This window comes from Ailuropoda melanoleuca, chromosome 1 (assembly GCF_002007445.2).
Source record: "Ailuropoda melanoleuca isolate Jingjing chromosome 1, ASM200744v2, whole genome shotgun sequence".
NCBI lineage: Eukaryota > Metazoa > Chordata > Mammalia > Carnivora > Ursidae > Ailuropoda > Ailuropoda melanoleuca.
Genome location: NC_048218.1, coordinates 380111 through 393034, shown reverse-complemented (window position 1 = coordinate 393034; position 12924 = coordinate 380111). Strand labels below are relative to the sequence as shown.

The 12924-nt window shown below is 44.2% G+C and overlaps 1 protein-coding gene across 4 annotated transcripts in view; it reads right to left on the bottom strand.

Moving 5' to 3' along the window:
- MCM3AP (minichromosome maintenance complex component 3 associated protein) overlaps positions 1-12918 on the bottom strand; it is a 50270-nt gene extending 37352 nt beyond the window's left edge. For 3 of the 4 annotated variants that reach the window (XM_002919054.4, XM_034654162.1, XM_011224745.3), the window contains exons 1-9: positions 12679-12918; positions 10793-12108; positions 10001-10224; positions 7550-7628; positions 7171-7315; positions 5525-5715; positions 2988-3127; positions 1164-1361; positions 598-866 (exon numbers count right to left, since the gene is read on the bottom strand). In XM_002919054.4, the coding sequence (XP_002919100.2) occupies positions 598-866; positions 1164-1361; positions 2988-3127; positions 5525-5715; positions 7171-7315; positions 7550-7628; positions 10001-10224; positions 10793-12044 (2498 nt within the window). In that variant the 5' untranslated portion in view covers positions 12045-12108; positions 12679-12918. Of the gene's footprint in view, positions 1-597; positions 867-1163; positions 1362-2987; positions 3128-5524; positions 5716-7170; positions 7316-7549; positions 7629-10000; positions 10225-10792; positions 12109-12570 lie in introns of all 4 variants that reach the window. The other variant, XM_019799480.2, reaches the window with a different exon arrangement.
- Positions 12919-12924: the final 6 nt, after the last annotated feature.

The following is a 12924-nucleotide window of genomic DNA, read 5'->3' as shown; positions in this document are numbered from 1 at the left end:
ATCAAAGAATTGCTTTAATGGCAAACAACCGCCAACTGTTTTTGATGATGATGACACCTAAAAACAAAATTTAATTTTGTTTTGTTTTATAAATAAACAGAGTTGACTGAATCACTCAAGAGAGATGCCTATCAGGGCACCTGGGGGCTCTGTCAGTTAAGCACCTGACTCTTGGTTTCGGCTCAGGTCATGATCTCAGGGTCCTGGGATTAAGCCCCACTTGGGCTCCTCGATCAGTGGGGAGTCTGTTGGAGATTCCCTCTCTCCCTTCTGCCCCTCCCCCCACTTGCATGTTTTCTCTAAATAATTAAATAAAATCTTTAAAAAAGGGGGGGGAGAACCTGGGTGGCTCAGTAGGTTAAGCGGCTGCCTTTGGCTCAGGTCATGATCACAGGGTCCTGGAATAGAGCCCCGCATCCAGCTCCCTGCTCAGCGGAGAGCCCGCTTCTCCCGCTCCCTCTGCCTGCACCCCCCGCCGCTTGTTCGTGCACTCTCTCTCAAATAAATAAATAAAATCTTAAAAGATAAAAATAAAGTCTTAAAAAAAAAACAAAACCCTGCCTTTCCATAGGCTAGCTTCCAAATTTGAAAATTCACCTTAGGATGTCCCCCTTGTTGAGATTGAGCAGAACATTGTAGCCCTGGAACTCGGCTTCGGTGGCACAGAACACACCCTTGTTTCTCAGGTCCTGATACATCTCCTTCAGACTTTGAAGGCACTTGGTCATGTTCTCATTGTTGATCTTGGCATCAAAGGAGGACATGGGCTCCTCACACATGAAATGAGCACAATGGATATGGAACCGGGTACACTTCTCAATCAGGGACACCGTCACAGGGTCACACAAGTGCTGCTGTGTGATGTCCTGGCCACAAGCAAGAGGGAGTATTACACACACACACACACACACACAGAGATCTCACACATGTATTTCCATACGCTGGGAACAAACCATTAGAAGAACCATGATTACCTGAATTTCTCATATGTCAATTTCAAACACAGCCCATGAAGCACACTTTAACAGGACTTTGTAACGATTTTAAATAATACCATTTTTTTTTACACAGATGAAATAGAACTGAGTAAAATGAAAAGAAATCTCACTTCAACTTTGGAATTCACATGCATTTTCTAATTTTCAGATTGAAAGTGCTGATACCTTCCGTATGCCCCGTGTGCGGTTCCACACGAAGTCATACCAGTCCCGCAGGCTGCCCTCCTTCTGATCCATGATCTGAGTCACCAAGTAGTCCATGGTCCTGCTGAGCACGGCCGAGGGCCGCAGTTCATGCGGGAGGGGTTCTTCCTGATCAGCGGAGGAGCGGCTATACTCCTTCACAGCTGCCGCGTGGTCCACCTGAGGACACACAGTCGGGGCAAACAGCTGGGTGTCACGTGCTGGGCCAGCCTCCGCACAGCTACGCCTTAAAATAAGGAGGAAATTACCCATATACTCATACGAGATCAATACTACAGAATACAATTTTAAAATGTAAAATTTCCGTTTGAAAGTAAAGATCAAAATTCAAAAACAAATGAGAAATTTGTTTTTGGCAAATACAACACGGAACGAAGAAGCAGAAGTAATGTAAGTGGGGTCCGGCTGGCTCAGTCAGTAGAGCGTGGAACTCCTGATCTCGGGGCTGTGAGTTCAAGCCCCACACTGGGCGCAGAGGTTATTTAAAAATAAAAAATTTAAAGAAAAAGAAAAAGGAATGTAAGTAGAGATACAACTGCATGGCTCCAAGGGCAGAGGTGTGACAGGTAAAGGACTTTGAAGCATTGTTAACAGACCTCAGCCACACTCAAACACCAAACGAAAGGAAACGGAGACAGCAGCAGGGGCCTTGCAGGGCCAGGATAGCTGTGTGCATGGGCCTGGGGCTGTCCCACCCGGAAAAGGAGGCTGAAGACATGTGGCCAAGGGCAGAATCCCAGACATCCACAGGACTTAGCCCTGGGCATCCACTGCAAGCCAGCATCACTGTCTCCTAGTGCAGGAGCCTCTGCTGTGACACTCCTGCCTAGCTGGGGACCCCACACTGGGCAAGGGCAACTTAAAACCACCAGCCAAGGGGCACCCAGCTGGCTCAGTCCATGGAGCATGTGACTCTTGATCTCAGGGTTATAAATTCAAGCCCCACGTTAGGTATAGACATTACTTTAAAATAAGATCTTTAAAAAAAGACCAAAAAAAGACAAAAAAAACACCCCACCAACCGAGAGAAGGCCGCAAACAAAATTAACAAAGAGGGAAAAAGGATCTAAAATGATGCAGATTTCTCAGGAAACAATTTGGAAACATGCACTGAGACATACATGTTCAGGAACCTGAAGAAAGGTCACACACTCTGATGTAGTAACTTAATCCTTAGGGTCTATCAGAAGGAAATAAGCTACAACCTTAGACTCATTACACACAATATGCCCAATAGAATTATTCATGAAATTTAAATATCTAATGATTGCAAAATGGGAAGTTTTGACAGGGTTACACAATCAAATAATATGCTGTCATTTAAAAAATGCTGATAGAGTTTAGCAGAAAAGAAAATGTTTGTATAGTAAGTGAAAAGGATTCATACAGAATTGCATCTAGAGCATAATCTCAACTGTGCAAAACACAAACATAGAAAAGGATAGGAAGAAAACTGTGAAAATAAAAAACAAATGAAAAGAAACTTTTAATCTATGAAACAAATTTGTATCTACAGCTATACCTTAGAGGACCGTGGGGTCCAGTCATCCTATACAAGATTGTTTAGTACACACCTCACAGCACAAACAATTTAACATGAATGTTAATAGTAGCCACCCTCTAAATCCCTGCCACCCTCAAAAAAGGTAAACACCCAAATCAAGTATAAATATGTACCGAAACTATAAAAAAATAAGCCCCCCCTCTCCTATATATCCCACCTCCACCCTGAAGATTAAATATGGACAGCGGCCTAGAGAGGAACCCCAGGACACGGGGCTCCACCTGGTCAGTCCCTGGGACCACTTCAAACACGCTCAGCTGGCTCCGGGTCTCCCGCATGTACCGCTCCTTTTCAGGACACATATCTGGGCAGGTCCCAACAAAAGTCCTCGCTTTGTCCAGGTCGGTTCTTTTCACCCGAGCTAAATGACAAATAAAAAGAACATACCACACAGTTACCGTGACGATAAAAGGAAAAATAAAACTAAAGGCAAATGCCACACACAAATGACAAAGTAAAGCATTGGGCCTAGAGAAAGGGAAGCATGGCCTATCACGTCAGGTACCAGGGCACCAAGAGGCCGCATCCCCTTGCAATAGCCACAGGCCTGCACTGCACAATGCAGGCTGGGGCACGCATCACTGTCCCCGGCTCCGCAGCGACCTCAACGATACAGTCCTGCTGCACTATGTTTGTTAAAAAGATCAATTTGCTAACTGTGAATATTCCAAACATACTAGCGCTCTAAAACTCAGTACTTTATTGCTTCTATTTCATCCTGTTGTTGCCATTACAGGAATCACCTAAGAGAACACACCTGGTCCTGAATAAACTACTCTTACTTCCCACAGAATTAAAGTTACAAAAGTATCTTTTAAATGAGATGAACTACAACTACTTCAAGCTCAAAATACACACCTTATTTTTATCTTGAAAAATTTCAATACCTACTAATTTTATTTGTAATATAAAAATCATGTCAATGACATAATGTTTCACAACAGCTTTTATTACCATGTTAAGGAAGCACTGTGATTACCCACTTATTCACAGCTTCCAAAAAGAGTAAAATCCCACAGCTAAAATTTAATTTAAAAAAAACTTTGCAGGGGCGCCTGGGTGGCCCAGTCAGTTAAGCATCTGCCTTTGGCTCAGGTAGTCCCGGGATCAAGCCCAATGTCGGGCTCCCTGCTCCCTAGGGAGGCTGCTTCTCCATCTCCCTCTCCTGCTCCTCCATTTCTCTCTCCCTCACTCTCTCTCTCTCTGTCAAATAAATAAAATCTTTTTAAAAATTAAAAAAAAAACTTTGCAAAGAAAAGCACAAATACTTTCTCCTTTTGTGGTCATTGCACCTATTTTTTTAAAGTTAATAGAATACTTATTTTTTGAAAAGATAATACAGTCATATGGGCTATATTCCAAAGGTATAAAAATGTCAAAATAGAACCACCCCCCCCCTGCTCCCCTCTCTGAGTCAACATGAACAGATCTTTTCATACTTCCAGGACTACTTTGTGTAACCCACAGGCAGGTACACTCACTTATGTATGGACACACACACTTCCCCCCTTATTTATACACAAGTGGCAGCATACTACATACTTCCACACTATGATTTTCTACTTCACAATAAATCTTCATTTTTTTCCATAAAGAAACCCCAGTCTTCTTTCAGACTGTTTAGAATCCTGCTATGTGGACAGTCAATTCCCAATCTTTGTTATCACAAACAATCTTGTGTGTAAAACACATGCACGCGGACACACACACGTGTGTGGGACAGCCTGTGGGACAGATTCCTGGATGTGGGATCCTGAGTCAAAGGCACAGGCTTTCCTAAGGCTGAAAGATACTGCCAACCTGCCCTCTTCCATAGGGGTACAGCCATCCACAGCCCGCTCAAGGACACAGCATCATGGTGCAACATGGGAGAGGCCACCTCTGCGGGTACAACTGGCATCGCTCTGTGTGATGGGGCGAGCACCTTTCCATATGTTTAAAAACCAATTCATGACACAGTTGACCCTGGAACAACACAGGTCTGAACTGTGCAGGTCCACTCATACACAGATATTTTTTACAGTCATAAATGTAATCTCTCTTCCTTATCATTTTAATAACATTTTCTTTTCTCTAGCTTAATCTATTGCAGGAATGCAGTATATGATATATATCTCACAAAACATGTGCTGATTATGTCGTAAGTCACCAGTAGGCTATGAGCAGTTAAATTTGGGGGAGTCAAATGTTATACGTGGATTTTCAACTGCAAGGGGGCAGCACCCCTACCCTCGTGTTGGTCTAGGGTCAGGTGTACCTCCTTTTCTGTAACTCTTACGATCTCCTACTCATTTCTCTATTGGGCTGGACTTTTTCCACAATGACTTCCCCAGTACTTTCTGTATCAGGGAAATCAGGCCTTTGTGATATGAGTTACAGATTTTTCCCTCGGGTTGATATTTCTTAAGTTTTATTTGTGGGGATTTGTCAAACCGAACATTTAGATTTTTTTTTTAACATGTGCTTTCTGAATGTATAAAAATTGCCCTTTAAAATGTTTAACTTAGCATGGATCAATAGTATATTGATTTTCTTCCAAAAATAATATTAAAGACGTATCTGCATTATAATCCATGTCTACCACCCCCTCAGGAAACTAGCACACAACAAAGATTACATGTGGGCACTGGAGGGCCCGGAGACTCAATGAGAGTGGAGCCCCACGGGCAGGGGTTGCTCCCTCCTCACAGCTCCCACAATGACCTTATCATGACCTTAGCCAGGTCTCTGGACCGCGGCTGAGATGCGCCCACCATACCTTGCCGCATGATCCTGTCCCTCTGGTCAAGCAGGCGGTACTTCTCCTCAGAAGTCTCAGCCACAGTGCCTATCAGGGTACTAAGCGATGACACACATGGCCCGAGACCCTCCGAGCCCTCGGAGCCCGAGTCAAAAGGGTCTCCCTCAAACTGATGGGTCTTTAGAAGACTTGGCTTCTTCACTGGAGAGCTACAAAGAAAGTAACACATCAAGGGCCTTACATCCATCAGGTGCTTCTATCACTCCCACTTCCGAATGCTTCCATCAGTCGAGCCACTACTGCCCCAAAACTGACAAACCATGAGCACTGACATGAGACGAGTCTTGACAATGCTGGCGATGAGCAGGTGTTACTCCTGTCATTCACTGTCATTTTAAAATATCCCGTACCTTTTAGGCACCCAGGGGGCTCAGTCAGTTAGGCGTCTGCCTTCGGCTCAGGTCACGATCCCAGGGTCCTGGGATGGAGTCCCACATCGGGCTCCCTGCTCAGCGGGGAGTCTGCTTCTCCTTCTGCCCCTCCCCCCCACGGGTGCACGCACTCTCGTGCGCTCTCTCTCTCATGTGCAAAAATAAATAATATCTCCAAAACCATAGAATAAAATAAATATTCCATACTTTTTAAAAAGGAGATGAGCCCATTTAAACAGCTGAAATGAATATCCATAGATTTCTATCCCCCCAANGCTCTCTCTCATGTGCAAAAATAAATATCTCCAAAACCATAGAATAAAATAAATATTCCATACTTTTTAAAAAGGAGATGAGCCCATTTAAACAGCTGAAATGAATATCCATAGATTTCTATCCCCCCAAAAATGAAATTCAGCTTGGGATTAAAAAAACAAAACAAAACAAAAAAACCACTAACACCATGAGGAAATCACACGCCTACATGTTTTCATACATCACTTCACTCCGGCAGAAGGGTGTACTAAACAGAAATGGGCAATGTCTCCGAGCTTCCCCATTTTCTAGCTTTCAATACTCAGTGAAGTCTAATGTTGAAGAAGGTATGACTGGCTGAGTGGGAAAGGAAAAAGCAAAAACAAATCAGCAACTAAACTGCTAACTGAAATGAAAAGTGAGGAAACAATATACTAACCAAAATACATGAAGGATCAAACAGAAGCAGGCTGTGAGAAGGAGGCGGGGTCACATGGGGAGGAGGGGGGGCCTTTGGGGACAGATTTCCATTCAGACGGGGAGGCCATGTGAACCACACACCATATGCCCACTCCCACCCCGGCTCCCCAGCTATCATGCGGCGAAGGGAAACCGCCTCACCGTAATAAGCTGAACCTACAGAAAATTATACTGGAACTGCTACAAGGAGCTATTAGGAAAACTTGATTAAAGCCACTTAGACCTCTTAAGGGAAAAGTTGCTCCTTATACACTGACACACATCAGGTGCCAGTACAAGCACGTGGGACAAGGGACTGAGTGAGATAAGCGAGGAGCCCGGGGGCTCTGTGCAGCCATCTACCCCTTGCCCTCCCACCATGCCCTCCTCTCCCTCTCCCAGTCCCCCATCCCCGCCCTGCTCAAGTGTCAGCATATCACCCACTTCCCTGCCATGCTCTGGCACAACTGCCACGAAGTGCACAGAAGTCGAAGAACCCACAGGAAGGACCAGCCGCACCTTTTATTCAGGAGGGTGCCAGCTGCGGCCCTCACCACAGGCTTGCTAAGAGGAGAGTGCTGAAAGGATGTGTCCTCGGGGCCCTGGCCACCTTCACTGTCACCTGGCTTCTTCTCCTTCAGGGAAAAGGGCTTCTTGTTGGGACCTGAGGACACAAGAGCACAGAGTTCATGAACCACAAATCACCTGACACTGGACTTTACTGTATTTGAAAATGTAATACTCTCTTAATTGTCACAGGAGGTTCCAGAGGAGCTCACAGAAACACTCACAGACACAGGACGCACTGACAGCCAGCCCCACCCTGGCACGGGCGAAAGCTCAGAGGGCCTTGGACACAGAGAACTGGAGACCATACCAAGAGTAACTGCAAACTCACTTATTTTCTTCTTGTGCCAAAAGATAGCCATGTCTTTATGCAAGCCTTTCCCCTTCTTCCTAGCCAGGGCTGCAGACACCTAGAAAACAGTCCACAACACAATGTATAAGGACATCAGGACACCAAAGGAAATGAGATTAAAACCTCAAATGCAGTGGCAGAATTCTGCACCACAGAGTGAAGCCTCCGCCCCCTACGTGTTCTAACCACACAGTTTGCCTCCAGACGTGGCAGCCACAGTCCTCGCCTCCCTTACCCATCTCACAGACATGGATTTGCTCTTCTCCTTTTTGAAAGTAATGACTTTACTGGGACAGAACCCATAGCTTGGCCTTGTTGGCATTTAGTGATCTGATTACAAATACAGTAATGGAAAGATTGCCAAGTCACACTTAAAGACAAAAGGAAGAGAATGATACACGCGGGATACAATTTATCACAAAACCAACTATGTATTAGCGTACCTATTGACATACCTATGAAAATGTCTAGAAAAATATACACCATACTAGGTAATGGTGTTTGGTCCTGGGTAACAGGAGAGATGAGGGTAATCAAGGGACCTCAGCATTGTATGTATCAATGAACTGCTTACAATGACAATTTACATATTTATTACATTAATATTTTTTAGGACTCAGCTAGAAGCACAAGTACATCTCAACAGCCAAATAACTTAAAAAACAAAAACAAAAAAACAACACATATGACCCAGCAATTCCACTCCTCAGTATATACCCGACAGAATTAAAATCAGGGTCTTGGGGAGGTATTTGCACACCATGTTCACGGCAGCATTATTCAAAACAGCCAAAAGTAGAAATCACTTCTCTCCATCGAGAGATTAATAAACAAAGTGTAACGCACAGGAACATTATTCTATACAATGGGTGTTATTCAACCATAAAAAGAATGAAGCGCAACCACATGGACACACACCGAAAACAGGATGCTGACCAAAATAAGCAGGACAAATACTGTATGATTCCACTTACAAGTAATTTCTAGAATAGGCAAATTCATAGAGACAGAGAGTAGAGTAGAGGTCACCAAGGTCTGAGAGAAGGAGGAATTGGGGAGATATTGCTTAGTGGTTAGAGTTTCTGTTTGGGATGATGAAAAAGTTCTGGAAAGAGACAGTGGTGATAGTTGTGCTGTAAATGTAATTAATGCCATTGAATTGCCATTGAATTGAAAAAAAAAATCAACAGAAAGGAATAAACATCAAAAGCCCTAAAGCTATGCATGCATTTTGGCACAGAACTTCTACTCTCAGGAATTTATTTATTATTCATTTACTTATGACAGAGAGACAGACACAGAGAGCGCACAAGCAGGGGGAGCAGCAGAGGGAGAGGGAGAAGCAGGCTCTCCGCCAAGCAGGGAGCCTGATGTGGAGCTCGATCCCAGGACCCTGGGATCATGACCTGAGCCAAAGGCAGACTCTTAACCAATTGAGCCCTCCAGGTGCCCCTACTTTCAGGAATTTAAACAAAGGATATAAGCCAATTAGAAATACATACCAAAAATGTCCACAAATAGAAAATTGGCCAAGTAGGTAAACAGGATAGAATGCCATGTAGCATTTAACAATCCTATTCTAATCTAGGCTATTTATTGATTTCAGAAAATACTAAGACTGCTACCTGGAAAGGTTACCAGACAGCATATGCAGTGTGATCCCATTTGTGTGAAAACAACATGACTAAATACTTACAAAGACATTAACCAAAATATTAATAATTGGTATCTCAGAAAATAGAACTATGGGTGATTTTGTGCCCCCTCCCATAGATTTCTGGTTTTTTCTCCTACATTAACAGGCTATACCTCTATCATTTAAAAAAAGTACAATGACATGCTTTCTACTTTGCAAATTCTATAGAACTTTATTTTTCCTAAGAATATTCAGAAAAAAAAAACAATAAAGATATAAAGCTACATAATGTGAATGGTCCCCATATGCATACACTCTACAACCAATGTGTTATGCATATACGTTCTTATATACACATTACAGTCAAGGTATAAACCAAACAAGTAACATCAGTTATCTCTGGAGAATGGGATTACAAGGGGATTCTACTTTTTCTGTACCGTTTGAACGTTTACAGTGATCATGTACTACGACCAAATAAAACAACAAGAAAACTCAATTTGGAAAAAGTGCTGTGTGATTACAGAGCCACTCCCCTGCATTTCAGAGAAACCTGACTCATGGAATCACTCACCCAGCATTTCTAAAACACTCATTCAGTAGGGACTGCAAGCTTTCCATGAGTAACTCCAACTTATGAAATAAATAGCGCTATTCAAGCCTCTCCAAGTTAAGAATAAGATATGCGAGTACTTGCCCAAATTCTAACAAATAACTGGTAAATTTGAAAACAGGTTTTAAAGTGACAAAGTTCAAATTTTTTCACTCACATTAAATTTCTTGGAAATACTCACATGATCAAAAAAATACACCACTGCAAGCTTTTTGCTGCGCCTGGTATAGATACGCTGCACTTTAGCAATTTTACCAAAATGGTTCTCCAGAATGGTTCTGTCATTGAGAGAGTCAGGAATGTTCTTACACTGGATTGCTGTTATCTCAGCGGGTGACGAGCCCCCAAGACTGTCTGTGCTCTCGCTTCTTTTACTTTGACGTCCAGGCGTTCCTCTCAGAGAATCTAGGGATCAGAGAACAGGCACAGAAATCTATCAGATGGGGCGCCGAGGTGGCTCAGCCAGTTAAGTGGCCGACTCTTGATTTTGGGTCCAGTCATGATCTCAGGGTGGTAAGACTGAGCCCTGTATCAGGCTCTAAGCTCAGCGTGGAGTCGGAGCCTCCTTGAGATTCTCTCCCTCTCCTTCTGCCCCTCCCCCTACTTGTGTACGCTCTCTCTAAAATAAATAAATCTTTTAAAAAATGCATCAGATATAACATTTCAAAGTTTATCTATTTATTTATTTAGTAATCTCCACATCCAATGTGGGGCTCCAATTCATGACCCCAAGATCAAGAGCCACATGCTCTTCCAACTGAGCCAGCCAGTCGCCCCTCAGATGTAACATTTCATACAGAAGGCACCACCTATGTAAGAACAAAGGAAACGTTTACGTAGGACATGCTCTTGATACGTTAGAATTCCTAGTGTTTACAAAAAATTTACCAGAAACATCAAACTAAGACCCAGGGAAATTTACCAAGAACCTACCAGCAGCATTTACTGAATGGTGCACGTATTTAGAGCTCACCTTCTTTTTTATCTCTACTTTCAGTTTCTTCCTCTTTCATCACACCTGGGAGCCGGGAAGGTGCCAAAACAGACTGACTCCCTCCTGGGATGGCCAAGTGGTCATTTTCCCCAGACTCGGCACAGCCAGTATCTTTTTTAGATTCCTTGTTGCCCAGACGACCTACTTCTTTATTGCTTTTGAAGACATCCTGTATCGTTCGACCAAACAAGGTGCCTCCCCGAGGTCGATTCAGGCGAACGGGTCGTTTATCTGGAGGATGGTCTCCCCTCGACAGAGCATCCAAGTCTTCTGCTGCATCATGGCCATGTCTCCTTGGGGAGCGATCCTGGTCCTCCTTCCTTTTCAGTCCTTTCATGAGGCTGGGAAGTGGCTCCATTTGGGAAACACGCTCTTCACATCCTTGCCTTACACCTGTTTTGCTAACTGGGAATGGTTCGCCCAGAGGCCCTGAAGATATGGGGAAGTTAGTGAAGCTACTATCAGAACTTCCAAACAGTGACTTAGGGGCCCTCTTCTCTTCCTCTACATTTTGGTTTGGCAAAGCAGAGGTAAAGGCAGATGATGAATTATTACTATTGACTGGTTTTGAAAAGGTAAAGTTTGAATTGGCAGCTGAACTGCTTGTCACCTGAGGAAAAGCAAATGGAGCCAGCCCCCCAGGCCCACTACTAATTGGGTGAGAAAATGTGAAAAATCCAGAAGTAACTGGGCTCTGAGTTTTCTCTGGCTCAGATTCAGCCCCAAATATTGGTCTGAACACAGAATTTTCCAGAGGTTTAAAGCTAAACTCTGTTTTCCCAAAACTAGAGCTTGCTACTTCCCCAGTCTCTGGTCCAAATGTAGAAGTACTTGGGAAAGCCCCAAAACTGGGTGATTTAAAACTAAATCCTGGGTTTGCAGACACACATGAACTTGAAGACCCAGAGGCAGCTACAAAAGCTGGAGTGTGTTCAAGTCCGGGAAAGAGTCCAGCATTTGAGGTTTGGGAGAATCCTAATGTTTGTGCTGAAGAAGAATGACTTACTCCAGAAGATGTCGGAAAGCTGGATACCTGTGAAAATCCTGATGTTTTCCCAGATAACGTATTATTTTGTCCAAAAGGAGAAGGCTGACCAAATCGAAATGGTGGCTTAGCCTGAAATGTTCCTATGGAACTACTAGTAGATGCTGGGAAAACCCCAGGCTGCTGCCCACTGAAAGGATTAGTTGGGTTCATCTTCTGATCCAAGGTAGCAAATACTATGCGCATACAAGTAGTTCTCTTCTTAAATAGTCTATTCAGCGAGGGAGTTTCCCCTCATCCTCACAGTAAGCTGGAAGACAAAAATTTGGATCACAGTCATGTCCTGCTGGAGAACTAAGAAGAGAATTTGTAATGACATGTCACACTCTAAGGATAATTAAAAACGGGGTAAACCAAAGGGCCAGGCATTATTTTCTGAGAGCCAGTGGGGTGGGGGTGGGTGCCTGGGGTAGAGGGTGGAAGAATCAATTACTTTGTTACTAGAGTCTTAAAGCGTCATCCTTTAAGAAAAAATTTGAAATTATTTTACTGAACTGGTAAATGGCACGAGAAACCTCAAATAGCAATGAGAAAATAAATGCAGTCACACTTTTAAAGAGAGGAATTTCTCCAGTCTTCCAATCTCCGTAGACAGAAAACTACAATGTAACGCTGTTAAGAACATGAGTGTTTCAGTGTTTCCTCCTTTTTCTTTCTCTTAAAGTTGATCTTTTCTAGTAATCTCTACACCCAACAAGGGGCTCGAACTCACCCGCAGATCAAGCGTCCCACGCTCCACCGACTGAGCCAGCCCAAGACTGTTTCCTATTTTCTCCCAGTAACCACAACCCACTCAGAGAAATAAACAGTGTTGCTATACCTGCGAAGACCGCCCAACTGGCTCCAAGGACAGAGCGGCCCCGCAGAGAGGCTGCCCCCTGACCAGGGAAAGGCGGGGCAACGGAGGCCGCGCACCCCGAAAATCGCCCGCGCCCCAGGCCCGCTCCGCTGACGACACCGGCAAGGCGGCGGGGCCGGGAGGGCGCAGGGGAAGGAAGCGGCCTCCGCCCAGGCCGTGCCCCGCGCCGCGCTCCCCGTCCGGCTCAGGGACTCGGACGCCCGCCGC